The sequence below is a fragment of the Gadus macrocephalus genome, chromosome 1, assembly GCF_031168955.1.
Source record: "Gadus macrocephalus chromosome 1, ASM3116895v1".
Lineage (NCBI taxonomy): Eukaryota > Metazoa > Chordata > Actinopteri > Gadiformes > Gadidae > Gadus > Gadus macrocephalus.
Window position 1 is genome coordinate 22,771,493 of NC_082382.1, and position 20,039 is coordinate 22,791,531.

The following is a 20,039-nucleotide window of genomic DNA, read 5'->3' on the forward strand; positions in this document are numbered from 1 at the left end:
CTTTTGAAAAGGAATACTACAGGGGATTACAGGGGAACTATCGACTGTGGCTTTATTCAGTATCTGTGTAACCCTCTCTTAATTCTGTAAAGTCAGTGAATATACTGAACAAGCACACACTCACACACACACACACACACACACACACACACACACACACACACACACACACACACACACACACACACACACACACACAACACACACAATTCTTTCTCACTCTATTTCTATCACAAACACACGCACACAAATTGGAATTTTGGCAACAAATAGTGTAGACTAAATATAACCCCCTTGTGTGTCGAGGCTAAACACAGACCTGTGGGTCTGTGTTCGGAAGGTCAGTGAACTTGTGTGTCCATGAAGCACCACACCTTGGTTCCACTATTGTAATAAGTTGGAGCATACAATCCATTAAAACAAATATGTACATGCATTCCATGCATCTTTATTGACTTGGTTCACTTATTCATTATTCTTAAATTTCCCTCTGGATAAATAAAGTACCTGTGTATATATCAATTATTGTGCTTGTCATTTTAGTATAGCCCCCTGCTCTAACAGTACATAGAGTCTCTGTACTGTACTGTCTTTAACGATGTGTAGGAAATGTCTATGTCATTAAAGAGCAAGTATGGGTTAGACAGTACAGAGACAGGTCATTAAGGAGCAGGTAGGGGTTAGACAGTCCAGAGACAGGTCATTAAGGAGCAGGTAGGGGTTAGACAGTCCAGAGACAGGTCATTAAGGAGCAGGTAGGGGTTAGACAGTCCAGAGACAGGTCATTAAGGAGCAGGTAGGGGTTAGACAGTAGAGACAGGTCACTAAGGAGCAGGTAGGGGTTAGACAGTCCAGAGACAGGTCACTAAGGAGCAGGTAGGGGTTAGACAGTACAGAGACAGGTGGTGGTGTGGGCTAAGGTTTCTTGCCCGAGGATGCTTAGCTTCCCTGCTATTAGCAGAGGACCATCACGTCCCTCCAAGGGTCCGGGCTGAACTCTGCACGGCGTCCCCTAGCCCCGGCTAGACACACCCCTGGATCCGACACCACGGTGTTGACCCGCACAGAGACAGAGCGCCCGGCGCTCGGCGCTGCCGGCGCCATCGACGCCGGCCAGCCAGGGTGCATGCTGGGCTACCGGCGGGCGGGTGGCCTACATCCCGCTCTGCAGCGTGATCCAGGACTCGGGGGTGCTGGAGTGCAGGCTGAAGGCGGGGTACACGGGCTCCCGGAAGGTGGTCCTGAAGGTGTGCAGGTGCTCCCGCGGGCCCTTGACGCTGTGGAACGCCACGGTGCCGGCGGCGTAGTCCAGCGCCACCTCCACGCGCCGCGGCGGGCCGCCGGCGCGCTCGCCCAGCGCCACGTTCGCCGAGGCGTGGCACGCCGTCAGCTTGCGGTTCTTCCACTGCAGGCGCCACGACACGTTGTTGTGGCCCAGGCGGCTGTGGTCGCCGCGGCGCGGCAGGCTCTTGTAGCAGAGCCCCACCGACCACATGCTGCCCTCGCCCACCTCCACCACCCACAGGTGCTCCTCCCCCGAGAAGCCCTGGCTGCACAGCACCTGGGGGGCGCTGGAGAAGCGCTCGGGGTGCTCGCCGTACGGCTGCCGGGCCGGGCCGGCCCGCACGGTGCGCAGGTCGTTGGACACCAGCAGGCTGGGGTGAGCGGTGTGGGGGTTGAAGGTGAGCTCCAGGGGGTTCAGGGCCAGGTGGAGGGAGTCCAGCAGGAGGATCATCTCCCCGTGGAAGTCCTGGCTGCGCAGGCCCGCCTGCAGCCTCTGGAAGTTGAGCGGGGCCTTGGAGGGGAGCTGGGTGCTCGCGTCCAAGGAAGGGCTGAGGGCCGCCCGGATCTGGGGATCCAGACCCAGGAACCTGTTCAGGAACAGGGGGACAGACCCTGCTCAGTTTTGCTCTGCTTACCACTGCACCACCACTGGTTCACTGGTTAGCTCTTTCGGTTCTAAGCAATCATCTTGTTCCTAAGGTACAAATGTTTTCTGGTAATAACTGGAGGAATGAAGATAACTTTACTCCAACTGCAACATTCACATCCCCATCACACTGGTATGAGACAGTATTTGTTGTAAAACCGCTGCCTCTAATGCTTTGCCTAACCTTATGTCCTTCCTTCCCCTCTTCAACCCACTTCCACTATCTATACATACATTGATGTGATTCAATGTATACAGTACATAAGGCATGCCCTCTGTTGTATGCCATGCGTGTATGCCACATCATCGTGTCTAGCCTCTTGTTTTCAGAGCTGCATCAAGCTCCGTCACAATCTACTGGTCGAATGAACCGCTCGACCCCGGAGGTCACCTGTTCACGAAGAGGCACTTGTCGGTCTCGCTCAGGGCCTGGCTGGCCTCCGTCTGGGCCTGCTGCAGGGTGTGCTGCTGCTGTCCCAGCGAGGCTAGGCCTTGCTGCCAGCTGCACCTCCTCAAGCTTCTCTCCTCCTCCAGGAGGGAGCTCAGACGCTCTCTGTGCCTGCAGGGGGGCCAGGGCAGACGGGGGCGTCAGCGTCGCTGGACCGTCACGGGGCGGGTACGTTAGCGTAGCTTGATCCAGGTGACCTTGGACACCCAACCTCCTCCTCGTTCCTCCTACAGTGCTCGTTCCCCCCTGAGGGAAAAGCCCTTACCATCTCACCGTGCACAGAAGACAAGCACTGCACTGGTGTCACAGACGCCTGAGGCTTTAGTCGTGTTTCTGTTCAACAATGTTTAGACTGAAGAATAAAGCATATGCTGTCTATAACGACATGGTCGTCCAATGGTCAGAAAGGTTTAGCCAACAGAACTTTTTTGCATTTGCATTTCTTATGTACTTATGTGTGTATATCTGTCCGGTACCATCTGCTGTAATGGACATATTTATGCACACAATTAAGCTAAACTTAACAACTGTTTTTCATGTGTTACTGTCATGTTACAAATACGTCATGCTTTTTCAAAGTTTTCCGTTTCATTTGATTTCAGTTAAAATGTACAAATAAATTGATATTGGAGATTCAGAATTGACCAATGGCTGAGTTGTACACATAAACCAATGAGTTAATGTCCCTCTGTTAGTGAGCACTGAAGATGGTCTTAATCCTGGGTCTAATGTCCTGACCCTGTCTACATCCTGGGTCTAATGTCCTGACCCTGTCTACATCCTGGGTCTAATGTCCTGACCCTGTCTACATCCTGGGTCTAATGTCCTGACCCTGTCTACATCCTGGGTCTAATGTCCTGACCCTGTCTACATCCTGGGTCTAATGTCCTGACCCTGTCTACATCCTGGGTCTAATGTCCTGACCCTGTCTACATCCTGGGGCTAATGTCCTGACCCTGTCTACATCCTGGGGCTAATGTCCTGACCCTGTCTACATCCTGGGGCTAATGTCCTGACCCTGTCTACATCCTGGGTCTAATGTCCTGACCCTGTCTACATCCTGGGTCTAATGTCCTGACCCTGTCTACATCCTGGGGCTAATGTCCTGACCCTGTCTACATCCTGGGTCTAATGTCCTGACCCTGTCTACATCCTGGGGCTAATGTCCTGACCCTGTCTACATCCTGGGGCTAATGTCCTGACTCTGTCTACATCCTGGGTCTAATGTCCTGACCCTGTCTACATCCTGGGTCTAATGTCCTGACCCTGTCTACATCCTGGGGCTAATGTCCTGACCCTGTCTACATCCTGGGGCTAATGTCCTGACCCTGTCTACATCCTGGGTCTAATGTCCTGACCCTGTCTACATCCTGGGGCTAATGTCCTGACCCTGTCTACATCCTGGTCTCTGCTGACCTCTGGACCAGGGCGGCCATGCTGTCCATGAGGCTGGCGGCCCGGGACACCAGCTTCTCCCCCACCGCCTCCGAGGCTCCCTGCTCTTCCGCCGCTCTCTGCAGGAGGCCCCCTGTGATCTGCAGCCGGCACGACATCGCCTGCACCCACAGAACTACAATTACCACAACACCCCGCAACACAGAGAACTACAAATACCACAACATCACCTGCACCCACAGAACTACAATTACCACAACACCCCGCAACACAGAGAACTACAAATACCACAACATCACCTGCACCCACAGAACTACAATTACCACAACACCCCGCAACACAGAGAACTACAAATACCATGACAACCCCGCACAAACAAAGAACTACAAATACCACAAAACCCTGCAACACAGAGAACTACAAATACCATGACAACCCTGCACAAACAGAACTACAATTACCATAACCCCCTGCACAAACAGAACTACAATCAACACAACATCACCAACACAAAACAGAACTGCAATGCCCATAACACCACCAACACACACAGAACTACAATTTCCATAACACCACCAACACACACAGAACTACAATGCCCATAACACCACTAACACACACAGAACTACAATGCCCATAACACCACCAACACACACAGAACTACAATGCCCATAACACCACTAACACACACAGAACTACAATGCCCATAACACCACCAACACACACAGAACTACAATGCCCATAACACCACTAACACACACAGAACTACAATGCCCATAACACCACTAACACACACAGAACTACAATGCCCATAACACCGACGACGACGATACCAATAGATTTACAATGACCATAACACCAACAATACAAAAATAACTGCAATGCCCATAACACAGAAGATACAAACAGAACTACAAGGCCCATAACACCAATGATACAAACAGAACTACAATGCCTATTACCCATACAATACAAACAGAACTACAATGGCCATAACACAGACGATACAAACAGAAGTTCAATCACTACAAAACCATCAACACAAACAGAACTACAATCTTGCTTTGTCAAATATTAATAAACATAATAACTACATAAAAAAACGCAGCTCTGTCTATGGGCATCATACTGTACAAACTTCAAAAACGGTCAAAATTCAGTCTAAAACAACTACCAGATTATGCCATTCATTATCATTCCCTGGAATCTGCCGTTCCTCCACCATGACTCTGTGACATCTGTCTCTACCCTCTTCCCCGCTCGTCCGTCAACGTTCCCACCCTGACTCCCGTCCGGTACGCTCGTCCGGAGCGTGGCGGCGTTCCGACCCACCTTGCTGCGGGATTCCAGCGCCCGCCTCATCTCCTCCTCGGCCACGGCGAAGCTCAGCAGGTCGTGGTTCAGGTGGGAGCCCTCCAGGACGCAGCTGGCGCACAGCAGCAGGCTGTCGCTGGAGCAGAAGTACTCCAGGCTAGCCCCGTGGCGCAGGCAGGCCTGGGGCACCGCCTCCCTCTGGGGGGCCACCAGCACGTGGCCCCTGAACGAGCTCTTCTCCTGGTGCTTCTGCAGGTGCCGCTCGCACAGAGCCACCTCGCACCTCAGGCAGGTCCTCACCGCCCGCACGGAGCCCTCGATGCAGTGGTCGCAGAACACGTCCGGACCGGGGCTGGCCCTCGCCGCAGCCTCGGCCCCGGGCCCCTGCTCCTCCTCGGCTCCTGGCCCCTGCTCCTCCTTGGCTCCTGGCCCCTGCTCCTCCTCGGCCCCTGGCCCCTGCTCCTCCTTGGCTCCTGGCCCCTGCTCCTCCTTGTCCCCTGGCCCCTGCTCCTCCTTGGGCCCGTGCACCTCCATGGCCCCCGGCCCCGGCTCCTCTTTGGCCCCGGGCCCCTGCTCCTCCTTAACCGTGGCGCGGTAGCCCTCCACGATGCCGCACAGCTTGAAGTTCCTCCTCAGTGTCTCCAGGCCCTTGAACTCCTCCCGACACTCGGGGCAACGCATAAGGGCCTCTGGGGCCAGCTCCCTGTCGGCGGTGGGGGCTCCTCCCTGGGGCCCCTTGACCAGGGTCTTACCAATGCAGGCCAGACAGTAGCTGTGTCCGCAGGGCAACAGCACCGGGTCTGAGAAGACCTGCAGGCAGATGGGGCAGCTCAGCTCGTGGGCCAGCAGCTGCTCCGGTCTGGACAGGGCCATGACGGGGTGAGGGGGTCTTTCAGGGTCCAAGGGGGGGTCTTTCAGGGTCTGTCGGGTGTCCGTCACCCACCAGGTCTCTCTGAGGCACCGAGCACCGTTACCGTCAGGGTGGAATGAGTCCAGCCTCCTGTGTGTGTTTGTTTGGCTCCAGGCAGGTGAAGAAAGCGTGAGGGTTGTACTGGAACTCAGACGGAGCAGACGCTGGTATATACAGACGCCCTGAGACAACACGTGATCACACTCCGCAGGTCATCCCGGCAGGCAGGGCGATCAGCCGGACGGGCTGCATTCCATTTCAATTACTGGAGCAGAACAAAGTCGCTCGGGTTGTAGTTAGGTGATAAAAAAGACCATGTGACCGATCAGGGGAGAAAGAGAAAGAGGAAGGAGAAAGTTGGAGTTAAAGCGTTCTTAGACCTCACTGCCACACACACAATAGGTGTGTGCATCTGCGTACGCCACAACTACTGTGTGTTTGTGTATGTGTGTCGTGTGAGGTGTGTGTGTGTGTGTGTGTGTGTGTGTGTGTGTGTGTGTGTGTGTGTGTGTGTGTGCATGTGTGTCGTGAGTGTGTGTGTGTGTCGTGAGTGTATGTGCGTCGTGAGTGTATGTGTGTCGTGTCTGTGTCTGTGTGTGTGTGTGTGTTTGGTGGGCTGCTGCTGTACCGTTAGCCTGTATGTGAGGCTAATTTCCTTCATAATATCAAAACAGTGACAGTACATAACAGTATACAACAGTAGGAACGTGCGGTTGAACCCCTGCTCCTCTCCACAGCAGCTTAGGACATTGTGTCTCTAACCTCAGGCATGTTGAGGATGTTTTGCACCAGACCGTATCGGTTTACATTCTGTTCTGCTCATGAAGGCTCAGATGGTGCTCTGTGAAGGGAAGAGAAGCTTTGTTCTCCATCATCACTAATCCGTGGAGACGAGCCAACGGCAGGACCAGAACTCCAGCATTCTTCCGAGAAACACACCTCCCTGTTGGCTCTGTCGTGGCTGTTATTGGTGGCTAGCTGTGGTTGAATGGTTACTGTAGATGGAACAGGGAAGATGGGCAACCATCTTCCCTGACTGGTTAGGCTTTATGTGGGTTGGGATGGGTTTAGATTTGAAGGCTTAGGGTGGATGATTTGGGGTTGAGGGATTAGGGGGGTTGGGGTAGGTAAGGTATGGTTTAGGGTTAAATATCTGTGTGTGTGTGTGGTTGTGTGATTCTAGTTTCCCTGGGCAAATTAATCAGATTAATTCCATTGTTATTCTGTATTCGATGGGAAACCAAGATGCTGTCAGACGGCATTATTTGCCTGAAGTAGACTGGGACTGGTTTCATGGCATGTCCTATATTAGGACCAACACACACACACACACACACACACACACACACACACACACACACACACACACACACACACACACACACACACACACACACACACACACACACACACACACACACACACCATGCTTTTAAGGCTTATTTACTACAACAGTCTATGAATTAAAAGTGTTTTGAGTTTAGTGTATTAAGTTCAGCAGATGGTGGGAATGAGGCATTAAGGGAAAGCTTCATATTATGCTCGTGAGTCTCCTCTGCTGAAATACAAATTAGAGTAACATGAGTCAGACATCCGTGATCTAATCACACACTCTGAACGGCTTGGATCTGTTCTTTGTGAATTCATAACTTGTTTTTTGATTTGTGAGAGGAAAATGTGTTACTTCTTTCAGTTTCCAATTGACTGCTACGCCATCTGTCGGTGAAGAGATTCATTGCAATCAATCAAAGTGGACAATAAATGTATAACACCCGAATCAGACTTCAATTTATCAGGGTGAAGATGTTTGTTGTTACCAGAATTGGTTAAACGAACTAGCTAAGTTATATTGTGGCATTTTTTTTCCGTTGGTGTTATTTGGTAAGTAGATTGAATAAATGTGAAGTGATGTTAAACATTAATATAATTGTACTGTTTTTAATAATTATGTTTTATTAATTCGTTTGTATTTATGTAAGACATTTATGGGGGATGAAACATAATTGATAAAAAAATGTAGTGAAAATGAAGGATGTGCTAGGAACCCCGTGGTGGTTCATGTTCCCCAGGAGCAGCCGGACCGGTTACACACAGCACAGATCCAAGATGTCGAGCCAGGAGGACTCTGTTAGGGAGTTCATCGACATCACAGATGTGGACGGGGAGAGAGCCCGCTTCTTCCTGGAGTCCGCCGGGTGGGACCTACAGGTGCGTGTTGACTCTCCTCTCCCCTGGTACTGTGTGGAGAAGTTAAATTAAATCAGAAGTTTAAACACCAGTGCGGACGCGGGGGAACCCCATAGCATGTGGCTAACGTTAGCCGGGTCCGCCGGTGATTTGTGCAAGTCACCGTTTAGACAATGGCCTTCTGGAACCGGCCTGGCGATCCGCTGACAGCCCGGTTCACACGAAAGAGCGGTATTAACCAAACCCTGAGACTAGTGGGTTAGTTGATTAAGCCATCCCCTCCAGCGCAGTGCTGCTCTGAAGTGCGTAGAGGCGGCAGTTCGTCGGTCCGCTCGTCTGTCTCTCTGTCCGGATATCATGAGGAGGACTCTTTGTTGACAGCTGGGCTCTGTCTTCATCCTGGTCCACCATCACCAGTCCTTCTCGTTAGTGTCCCGTAGCTGTGCTCCTGTCTCCACCTAAGACCACTTATCATGTACATTTATGTTGTATGATGTACATCATGCGTATGTGACGTACTTTCAAACCCGGGAACTCTCGGCCGGGATCAAACCCCTAACCACCCGCTCTCTTTTCAGCTGGGATCCGACCCCTAACCACCCGTTCTCTCATCAGCTGGGATCGAACCCTAACCACCTGATCACTCCTCAGCTGGGATCGAACCCTAATGACCTACTCTCTCCTCAGCTGGCCCTGGCGAGTTTCTTCGAGGACGGAGCAGAGGATGACATCGTCACACTTCCTCAGCCGGAGAGCGCCTCCTCCGTGTCCCGCTCGGCAGGTCCCAGGTAACTTGTTCACCATCTCCTCCATTACCACCACCTCCTCCATTACCACCACCTCCTCCATTACCACCACCTCCTCCATCACCACCACCACCTCACCACCACAACCTCCTCCATCCCCACCACACCTCCTCAATCACTAAACACCACGTCCTCCTCCATCCCCCTCACCTCCATTACCCCTCACCTCCATCACCACCGTCTTCTCCATCTCCATCCTCCCCCTCCTCCATCTCCAACACCACCACCCCTCCTCAAACATCACTAAACACCACCACCACCACCACGCACTTCACTTCCTCCAAGTCAAGAGGTGCGTCTTTTGTTCTCGGTGGTAAGGTGTTTACGTCTGTACATACTGCGTGTAATGCACTGAATTTAATACCGTTGATAGTTGTAGCGACAGGTGTTGCTATGCTATGACAGCTGCCTCTAGAGTCTTGAACTGACACGTGTGTCGTCTCCAGTGTCCAGCCCAGAGTGACGTCCCTCAGGGACCTGATGAACGAGGCCGACGACGACAGCGACGAGGAGGAGGGAGAGAGGTGAGTTCCTTCATTCTGGTGGTGCTAGCTCAGTACAGCTCTTTATGGGAGTCCTTCTGGTGGTGTTAGCTCAGTGTAGCTACATATAGGAGGACTTCTGGTGGTGTTAGCTCAGTGTAGCTACGTATAGGGGTCCTTCTCTGCTAGCTCAGTGTATAGGAGTCCTTCTAGTGGTGCTAGCTCAGTGTAGCTCAGTATAGGAGTCCTTCTGGACGGGTTAGCTTAGTGTAGCTACATATTAGGGATGTGAATAACTCAAATATTTCATGGTCGAATAATCAGTGGGTGGTATGAACGAATAAACGATTATTAGATGTGTGCCGACATTCACAAAGGCAGCCATGGATCATCGGTAAGAAATCACTCAATACCTTCAACGCAAAAAAACAACTACCTAAGTAGTTCCAGTCAAATTGTCGTTGTCGTTGTTGTGAAAAATGCATTAAACTGTAATCAGAAAACGCAGTGATATGCTATATACCCTATAGTATCTGTGATGTAAAGTCTGGGACGAATTTCAAATTATAAATATGAACACTTTATTTTGAAAGTATAGACCGTCGCGAATCCCATTGAAACAAATGGCGCGGTGATTCGGTCTTCAAAACGAGGCTGGGACGAATTTAGAATTATAAATATGTACAACGCATAACGTTAGCTCTCTGGCTCATAGCTGAGCGGACTAGAATACCTCCTGTTGCCAAGTCGTAGCTAAGGTCCGTCCTAATTACTGGAGGAGTGAACAACATTTCCATTGCATAAGAACCTTACGGGAAGGTAATGATTGTTCCAGGTATTAGACAAACCCTCAGGCGTTACCAGGTAAACAAAGTTATGGCTTGTGAAAAACTTTATATTTGAATGGGAAAAAATGTTAACGGTCCAAATGTTAGAAATCGATTTTGACCCTCGGGAACAAATAATCACATTTCTGAACCATCCCTACTATGTATACTATAGGAGTCATTCTGGTGCTGTTGGCTCAGTGTACCTATGTAATGCAGTCCTTCTGGTGGTGTGTGCTCAGTGTAACTAGGTAATGCAGTCATGTTGGTGGTGTTGGCTCAGTGTAACTAGGTAATGCAGTCCTTCTGGTGGTGTGTGCTCAGTGTAACTAGGTAATGCAGTCATGTTGGTGGTGTTGGCTCAGTGTAACTAGGTAATGCAGTCCTTCTGGTGGTGTGTAACTAGGTAATGCAGTCATTCTGGTGGTGTTCGCTCAGTGTAGCTAGGTAATGCGGTCATTCTGGTTGTGTTAGCTCAGTGTGGGAGTCATTCTGTGTTGGCTCAGTGTAGCTACGTATAGGAGTCCTTCTGGCGGTCTTAGCTCAGTGTAGCCAGGTATAGGAGTCATTCTGTGTTGGCTCAGTGTAGCTACGTATGGGAGAGTCACTGTTTGTTGTTCCACTGAGAGAGCAGGGCTTTCTGCAGCGTCATGGCATTCTGCTGCAACTCGCTCTGGAGCTAACTGGCTTTGGTCCAGTCCCTGGTCACCTCACCCTGGCCCCTTTCATCAGTGGTGTCAGTAAAGATGTAATGATGTCCTTCCTGCCCATGTTAACCTGCCACTCTTATGTCAAACCTCCCGCTTGTTTTCATCCCGTTAACGTGGACGATGAAGGACTCTTTAAAGAATCCTTGCTACTGTTAGCCGGGTGGTGTATAAACCACTGTCAGCCGGGTGGTGTATAAACCACTGTCAGCCGGGTGGTGTATAAACCACTGTCAGCCGGGTGGTGTATATACCACTGTCAGCCGGGTGGTGGGCTTGACCTCACCTCTCCTCCAGTGCGTTCTTGGGTGTGACCTCTCACCTCTCCTGTGGTGGTGGGCTGGGTCTGACCTCTGACCTCTCCCCCCCCCCCCCCCCCCCCCCAGGTTCTTCGCGGGGGGCTCTGAGCGCAGCGGGCAGCAGATCGTGGGACCGCCCAAGAAGAAGAGCTCCAACGAGGTGGTGGAGGACCTGTTCAAGGGAGCCAAGGAGCACGGGGCGGTGCCCCTGGACCGGGGCGGCCCCGGGGAGTCCAGCAGACCCAAGGTCAGTCGGCGCGCCGCTCTGGCCTTCAGTACCGACGTTGCTTTGGCTTTAATACGAACGACGGAACAGACCCGCGTTCACAGCAACACGGGGCCAGCGATGCGTTCTTCAGCGGGGCTGCGTGGATGTATAAACGATCCGGCGTCTGTCTCGTGTCGGTGTTTATGAACGACATCGACGGTGCGTTCTGTGTCTCCAGGCGTTTGTGGGCGGCGGCTACAGGTTGGGGGCGGGGCCAGAGGAGGCGTCGGCCTACGTGGCCGGAGAGAGGAGGGCAGCCAACAGCCAGCAGGATGTGAGTCTGCTCGTTAACGGGACGGGTCTTGTCTGTAGTCTCTGGTGTGTGTGTGTGTGTGTGTGTGTGTGTGTGTGTGTGTGTGTGTGTGTGTGTGTGTGTGTGTGTGTGTGTGTGTGTGTGTGTGTGTGTGTGTGTGTGTGTGTGTGTGTGTGTGTGTACCTTGACGTGGTTGCTAAGCAACAGTGTTTGGATGTGTGTTTGTGTGTGGCAGGTGCACGTGGTGCTGAAGCTGTGGAAGTCAGGCTTCAGCCTGGACGAGGGCGACCTGAGGAACTACAGCGACCCGGGGAACTCCCTGTTCCTGGAGTCCATCCGCAGGGGGTACGTCTCACTAACGGGTCACTTCCTGGGTTCAACCAAAACTTTTTTTTACTTATTTACCTATTTTTTATAAAAAATAAAGGTAAAGTCTTATATGATCATCATGTGGCAGTAAAGGACCAAATGTATTCATGTATAGGTCATGTTAGATTAGTGTATCGTAAAGGTCATGGAGTATAGGTCGCAGTATACTATATAATCCATAGGTCATGAGTCAGTACTGTATCGGCCATGATGGACTATTTTTGTAACATGTATAGGTCATGATGAAGTATACTGTACATAATCCATATTCAAGTTGAGTGTATAATGTATGTAACGTATACTGTAACACAGTGGTTCTCCACTGTTCTGGGCTTGGGGCCCACAATTGACCATGTTCATTAAGTCGCGACCCACTTTTCTACAATTCAAACCAAGTAAATGTTTTGCTCAGGAAACGGCTTAGTAAACGCACACACACAATGCCATTATGTAAACATAAACAAATTCTTTCATCCCTGCATTCAAAGCACGTTAATCTCCTTAGGCCTACTCTTTCGCACACACTCCCGTGACCCATTCAAAACGGGTCCGTGACCCACATTTGGGGCGAGACCCACCAGTTGAGTAACGCTGCTGTAACGTGCACCCGACAGGGAGATCCCTCTGGAGCTGCGTCAGAGGGCCCGGGGGGGGCAGGTGAACCTGGACATGGAGGACCACCGGGACGAGGACTTCGCCAGACCCAAGATAGCCTTCAGGGCCTTCGGAGGGGAGGGGTACAAGCTCGGCAGGTGAGCCGCGCTCTGACTGGACCGGGTGTGACAGGGCCGGCCCCCTCTTCTGTATCTGAGACCTCTAAGACTGTCCGTCCCCCATGACCACTATGACCTCTGACCCCTGCAGCGCCACCCCTGACCTGGTGGTCCCGGCGGCCTCCCAGACGGACCAGGTGGCCAGCGAGGCCCAGGCCAGCGCCTCCGTCAGCCTGGACGCCGCCCAGCCCGTCACCAGCATTCAGATCCGGCTGGCGGACGGAGGACGCCTGGTGCACAAGTTCAACCACACCCACAGGTGAGCTGAAGCTACCACTACCTTCACCGCTAAAGCCACCGCTACTGCTACCTTCACCGCTGCGCTAGCCGCATCTATACCTACCGCTAACTTCAGCGCTGCAGCTAAATCTACCGCGTGTCTTTACCCCCGTGCTGTCTGCAGCTAAAGCTACCGCTAACTTCACCGCTGCGCTAGCTGCAGCTTAAGCCACCGCTACCTTCGCCGCTGCGCTAGCCGCAGCTATACCTACCCCTTACTTCATCGCTGCAGCTAAATCTACTGTGTGTCTTACCCCCGTGCTATCTGCAGCTAAAGCTACCGCTAACTTCACCGCTGCGCTAGCCGCAGCTATACCTACCACTAACGTCATCGCAGCAGCTAAATCTACCGTGTGTCTTTACCCCTGTGCTGTCTGCAGCTAAAGCTACCGCTAACTTCAGCGCTGCGCTAGCTGCAGCTAATGCTACAGTTGAGGTCTTCACCATACTGTGTAAACTATGGTTGGACATCTGATTCCACCCGTTCGTTTCAGCTGAGGTTAGACAGGCATGGCCACCGCCAAGGTAACAATCCCCACTTTCACTTTGAAGGGAACAATAACAGGAAGTCTCCTCTCCGCAGGGTGTCCGACGTGCGGCAGTTCCTGGTGGCGGCGAGGCCGGCCATGGCGGCCCGCGAGTTCGTCCTGATGACCACGTTCCCCAACAGGGAGCTGACGGACGAGACCCTGACCCTGCAGGACGCCAACCTGCTGAACGCCGTCATCGTCCAGCGGCTACAGTGAGACCCCCCCCCCACCGGAGACCCCCCCCCGCCCCCACCGGAGACCCCTCTGTTAGCCCCCCCGGTGGAGCTGCCTCCTGGACTTACTGAACGGACTTCTTACCTTTGCAATTCGGTTTCGGATCCCCCCCCCCCCCCCCCCCCCCTTTCTTTTTCTATAGTGATGCGTTGTGTGATGCTGCCCCTTGTGGCGGGAGGTGGAGGTTGCTTTGTAGCGTTAAGATGGAGCAGGAGCAGAGCCCGTACCAGACGCCATGCGTGGCAGAGGGGGTGGGCGGGAGAGGGGATTTGTTCTGATGTAATGATGATTAAAATGCTGTGGAAGTGAGCCAGGCTGTGTTTGTTCTACGCGTGAAGAGAAGCAGTGACCCAACGCGGGCTTGAAGCATCAAAACTTTATTTTACAACATCAGGTCACGACCCGGCCGGCGCCCAGGAAACACACGCACACACACACACGCTTAGGTCATGCTAGGAACACAGAACACTGATTCATTCACATCTACGGCTCTACACATCTCAGCTAGCGCTTCTCTTAAAAACATTAAAAAAATAAATTAAATAATGCTTCAATATTATCATAGGCTCGCTATTTACCCTACGTTTAATTCATAAGTTGCTAAAAACATCTTGATTCCAGTTAACGTTGCATTCACTCAGACATGTTGTACGATTGGTCGAAAGCCCAGGAAACGGGGAGGGGGGAGGAAAGGGGACAAGAAAGGTGATTTCATTGGTCGCTGGGCTCATGGAACATGAAGCAACCACCAATGAAACGGGAGCAGGGTGAAGCCGGCAGAACGACAGAGAGCATGCGGTAGCTTCTTAAGATCATGTTGAACGTTCTCCCGCTGGCTCGCAGTTCTTGGCTTCACGCTGAAATTACAAAGTTTCAGAACAGGACGATGTGACGTCCGGGAAGCGCATTTTAGCAAAGGAAAGGTTTTTTTTCACTATGGAGTTAACAGCTCTGTCGCCTGGGCAACAGAGCATAACCTTACATGGACATCCTTCAATGACAACATAAATAAAAACAAACACAGATAGCAGGTTAAAAATCTAAAAGTTTACACCACATGTACATCAGAGCGCCGCCTCACACAAACTAACAAATAATGTATGCATGTACACGCCCCTCTGTGCTAAAGGACCAATGAGCTGGGCACTGGCCTCAGCCAATCAGGAGAGAGGAGGTTTCACCAGGCCTGATCCTGTGTGATTGTCCCAAGAACGCTCATCTCTCTACGGCTCAACGTACTTGTATCTAACGTTGGCTTGCACCAATGCCTGGGGTTTGAGTGTCCAGGGGGCGGGGTCAGGGGTGTTAAAACGAGGCCTGCGGTCATGTGACCGGGCCTGGAAGTGAACGTGTGTTACGATGACTGGTAGTGGTTTGTTCTAGTGTGAGAAGGGGTGTAACGGTTCACTGCTTTACCTTTATATCCGGGCCCTGATGTGGGATTGTATATTTGGTACTTTACTTATATAATTTGTATGTCTTACCTTTTAAAAAATGTTTGGATGAAAAAGAAAGATATGCCTTAAAAACAGGCCTTTAGAGGGCAGTAGTGTGAACACCCCCGCGCCTTGGCTGGTTTCCTGCCTTTGGTTTAGACTTGTTTTGCGTTGTGTTTGTATGTGGCGTTAAGGGCTCTGAAGGAGGTCTCCCCTAGTGGAGGTGAGGGTTGGGGACCAGCGCTGGCATTTGACCAGTGATCCCACTGTTCCCAGACCGAAATGCCACTGGGATCCAACAGCTGCTCTCTCTCTCTCTCTCCCTAGACATGTGATTCTGTCCCTTTTAGAGTCCCTAGTGATCAGCCATCCCTAGTGTTAGATAGTCCTCGCTGATCCTGGCTGTGGATAGGAGGACCGCTACTACGAAGTATCGCTGTTGATGATGATGATGATGATGATGATGATGTGGCTGAAGGCTGGCGTGTTCTAAACTGTACGGTTTGTGGACGGGAACCGTTACACCCCTAGTGTGTGATTAAAGTGTGCGTTAGTAAGCGTCAGTACGGTAGCTGTATTTGGGGTCGGAGGTCAGCTGGGTGGTCTCTGTGGCGGAGGACGGCTGCACCAGGATGGGGTCCCCTCCGACATCTGGGGACACGAGGAGAGCAGAGGATTACTGCTGGGGGACGGACTGCAGGGGTCAGCGTAACGTAGGGGGGGGGTCAGCGTAACGTAGGGAGGGGGTCGGTCTAACGTAGGGGAGGGGGGGGGGGGTCGGTCTAACGTAGGGAGGGGGTCGGTCTAACGTAGGGGGGGTCTAACGTAGAGGGTCAGTCTAACGTAGGGGGGGGGTCAGTCTAACGTAGGGGAGGGGGTCGGTCTAACGTAGGGGGGGGGTCAGTCTAACGTAGGGGAGGGGGTCGGTCTAACGTAGGGGTCAGTCTAACGTAGGGGGGGGTCGGTCTAACGTAGGGGGGGGGGTCGGTCTAACGTAGGGGGGGGTCGGTCTAACGTAGGGGTCAGTCTAACGTAGGGGGGGGTCGGTCTAACGTAGGGGGGGGTCGGTCTAACGTAGGGGGGGGGTCGGTCTAACGTAGGGGGGGGGTCGGTCTAACGTAGGGGAGGGGGTCGGTCTAACGTAGGGGTCAGTCTAACGTAGGGGGGGGGTCGGTCTAACGTAGGGGAGAGGGTCAGTCTAACGTAGGGGAGAGGGTCAGCCTAAAGTAGAGGGTCGGTCTAACGTAGAGGGTCGGTCTAACGTGGGGGGGGGGTCAGTAACGTAGGGGAGGGGGTCAGTCTAATGTAGAGGGTCGGTCTAACGTAGAGGGTCAGTCTAACATAGGGGAGGGGGTCGGTCTAACGTAGAGGGGGGGGGGGGGTCGGTCTAACGTAGAGGGGGGGGGGGTCAGTCTAACGTAGGGCAGGGGTCAGTCTAACGTAGGGGAGGGGGTCAGTCTAACGTAGGGGAGAGGGTCAGTCTAAAGTAGAGGGTCAGTCTAAAGTAGAGGGTCAGTCTAACGTAGGGGAGGGGGTCAGTCTAAAGTAGAGGGTCAGTCTAACGTAGGGGAGGGGGTCAGTCTAAAGTAGAGGGTCAGTCTAAAGTAGAGGGTCAGTCTAAAGTAGAGGGTCAGTCTAACGTAGGGGAGGGGGTCAGTCTAAAGTAGAGGGTCAGTCTAAAGTAGAGGGTCAGTCTAAAGTAGAGGGTCAGTCTAACGTAGGGGAGGGGGTCAGTCTAAAGTAGAGGGTCAGTCTAAAGTAGAGGGTCAGTCTAACGTAGGGGAGGGGGTCAGTCTAAAGTAGAGGGTCAGTCTAACGTAGAGGGTCAGTCTAACGTAGAGGGTCGGTCTAACGTAGGGGTCAGTCTGACGCTGGGTTGCGTGTTCAGGCCCTGCCTCTCACCTTTCTCCTCGGAGGTCATCTGGGCCTCCAGGTCCTCTGGGGAGACGTAGAACTCTGGCTCCTGGTCCATGGGGGGTCGGGGTTTACACTTCCCACAGCAGCAGTTACAGCAGCAGCACAGACAGCAGCAGAAGTAGCAGCCGGTCGAAATACCGCAGCACACAAACAGCGCCTGCACACACACACACACACACACACAATACACACACATGAGACCCAATGCATACACAACACAAGACGTACAGCAGAGTAAACTACAGCTAGAGAAACGTCCACTAGGTGGCGCTTTGAGCCAATAGATGGCCGTTCAAATCAAACTCCATACCAAACATACCACTTCATACCACATCTGATTAATGACCGGGTCTCGGGCAACCCTGTGCCCTGACGATGCCCCCTGTGGAGAGACTAGTACTGAACCAGATGTGTATCTGGTTGTGTATATCTTGTTGCGTATCTGGTTGTGCAGCTGGTTGTGTGTAGATGATCTGTATCTGGTTGTGTTTAGATGATCTGTATCTGGTTGTGTATAGTCCATGTGTATCAGGTTATGTGTATCTGGTTGTGTGTATCTTGTTGTGTATCTGGTTGTGTATATCTGGTTGTGTGTAGATGATCTGTCTCTGGTTGTGTATAGATGATCTGTCTCTGGTTGTGTATGGTTGATGTGTATCAGGTTATGTGTATCTGGGTGTGTGTAACTGGTCGTGTATGAATGTTGTGTAACTGGTCCTGTAGAGACGTTGTGTAGATGACGTGGTGCTCCTTCCCTCACCTTGGCCCACCAGCTGGACAGCACGAAGTAGGTGTTGACGTTCTCCTCCCCGAACTGCTCGGCCACGTAGAGGCCCAGCGAGCCGTACTTGTCGTAGATGTTGCGCTTGGTGTTGTCCACCAGAATGGCGTGGGCGCTGTTGATCTCCTTGAACTTATCCGCCGCGTCCGGGTTGTCAGGGTTCTTGTCCGGGTGGAACTTCAACGCCAGCTTCCTGTGTTACACACAGGATACACACCAGGTTACACACCAGGTCACACACCTGGTCACACACCAGGTCACACACCAGGTCACACACCAGGTCACACACCAGGTCACACACCTGGTCACACACCTGGTCACACACCAGGTCACACACCAGGTCACACACCAGGTCACACACCAGGTCACACACCAGGTCACACACCAGGTCACACACCTGGTCACACACCTGGTCACACACACCAGGTCACACACACCAGGTCACACACCAGGTCACACACCAGATACACACCAGGTCACCGTGTTACACACCAGGTTACATACCAGGTCATCGTGTTACACAGCAGGTCATCGTGTTACACAGCAGATACACAGCAGGTCATCGTGTTACACACCCGGTCATCAGTGAAGTCTACGTCAGGGTGCAGTGACGTCTACGTCGGCGCTGCGAGCCAACGTTTAGCAGCACTGCGGGACGTGGCTCTAGGCCGCTTTTATAATTGTCCTTAAAGTATTGTGCCAGTGTCCCTTTCCTGAGAGGGAGACCAGAAACACTGTAGCAGAGCCTTACGGCCAGGACGTTGTGATGGTGAAGCCAGTGTATTCCTAGTGTGTATAGTGGGAGGAAGACCTGTAGCATTTGTTGAAACACTTTGTTTATACAGTGAGTGCCGGGAGTGTGTACAGTGATTGTATCTTGATGCGTGTGTCTTTGCGTGTGTGTGTGCGTGTGTGTGTGTCTGTCTTGTGTCCCACCTGTAGCATTTCTTGATGTCCTCCGGCGTGGCGTTCTTGTCCACCCCCAGCACCACGTACAGGGACTCCCCTGACGTGGACAGAGCCCTCTGTCTCTGCTGCTCCATGCTGCTCTCTCTTTATCACTCTGTCGCGATCTCGATCACTCCCTCGTTCGCCCGCGCCTGCCAGAGAGAGAGATACACACATTTAAACCGCGCCGGCCCTATCTAGTCTAGTCCTTGTGCCAAAGAGCTCTTAGAATTCAGATAGTGGGGAAATAAACAAAAAAACAAACTAACAAAGTGCCGTCTTATGTTGGAGGAATACTGTTTGTAGCTTAGCTACTGAGCCTTGGTTTAGAATATCTTTAGATCTTAACTTGCGTCTCATTTAAACACGGTTGCCGTATTGCTTTTTGATCACACCAATTAAATGTGTTTATTTGTTTCAGTCCCAAATGCGACTCGCGACGCTCATAATGCACGTTCCCTCGGCCAATAAAGCTCTGGAACTGCTCTTGCAATAAATGTAATAAAGAGGGAAAACGCGTGCGTGCGAGAGAGAGAGAAAAGGAACTAGGAAGCGGTGTGGAGATTAAAGGGCAGATCAGTGGAGGAAGGGAGGGATGAAGGAGAACCTAGGAATTAAAGTGGTCTTAAACCTCACAGCCACACACACAGGAGGGGTGTGCCTGTGTGTGTGCGCAGTGCACACACCTACTTTGTGTGTGCGCGTGTCTGTGTGTGCAATACTCTGAAGCAAATATGACCAATCCCAATCTGATCCAGAGCCCAGTAACAGCTGCTGGACTCGACCATTCTCTCTTCCTTTAGGATCAAAGTGCTGTGACACTGCAGTACAGACGCTATGCTGCCCCTGGAGGCTGGCTTCAGTACTGCAGAGTGAATCATTTACACACAGGGCATTTAGCATTAAGACGGTTTATCCACAGCGACTTACGCCATTTGTCGGAAGA

The 20,039-nt window shown here is 52.1% G+C and overlaps 3 protein-coding genes across 4 annotated transcripts; 1 reads left to right on the forward strand and 2 right to left on the reverse strand.

The window, feature by feature from the left end:
• Positions 1-414: 414 nt before the first annotated feature.
• LOC132458697 (E3 ubiquitin/ISG15 ligase TRIM25-like) lies at positions 415-6,517 on the reverse strand. Its single transcript, XM_060052952.1, has 4 exons — positions 5,106-6,517; positions 3,795-3,934; positions 2,322-2,489; positions 415-1,871 (listed from the first exon to the last, which is right to left on the reverse strand). The coding sequence occupies exons 1-4, from the start codon at positions 5,958-5,960 to the stop codon at positions 1,154-1,156; spliced, it is 1,881 nt and encodes a 626-aa protein (XP_059908935.1). The 5' UTR covers positions 5,961-6,517; the 3' UTR covers positions 415-1,153.
• Positions 6,518-8,048: 1,531 nt separating this feature from the next.
• On the forward strand, positions 8,049-14,320 carry nsfl1c (NSFL1 (p97) cofactor (p47)). The gene is made up of 9 exons (XM_060059124.1): positions 8,049-8,205; positions 8,872-8,972; positions 9,437-9,514; positions 11,393-11,552; positions 11,752-11,847; positions 12,062-12,171; positions 12,810-12,947; positions 13,060-13,227; positions 13,831-14,320. The coding sequence occupies exons 1-9, from the start codon at positions 8,056-8,058 to the stop codon at positions 13,991-13,993; spliced, it is 1,164 nt and encodes a 387-aa protein (XP_059915107.1). The 5' UTR covers positions 8,049-8,055; the 3' UTR covers positions 13,994-14,320.
• A 52-nt stretch (positions 14,321-14,372) lies between these two features.
• On the reverse strand, positions 14,373-19,224 carry LOC132463257 (dnaJ homolog subfamily C member 5-like). Of its 2 annotated transcripts, XM_060059301.1 has the most exons (5): positions 19,082-19,224; positions 18,125-18,338; positions 17,350-17,521; positions 16,015-16,098; positions 14,373-14,868 (listed from the first exon to the last, which is right to left on the reverse strand). In XM_060059301.1, the coding sequence occupies exons 1-5, from the start codon at positions 19,186-19,188 to the stop codon at positions 14,864-14,866; spliced, it is 582 nt and encodes a 193-aa protein (XP_059915284.1). In that variant the 5' UTR covers positions 19,189-19,224; the 3' UTR covers positions 14,373-14,863. The 2 variants fall into 2 exon arrangements, with proteins under 2 accessions (XP_059915284.1, XP_059915275.1); XM_060059292.1 differs by having other exon boundaries at positions 14,373-16,098.
• Between the last annotated feature and the right edge of the window lie 815 nt (positions 19,225-20,039).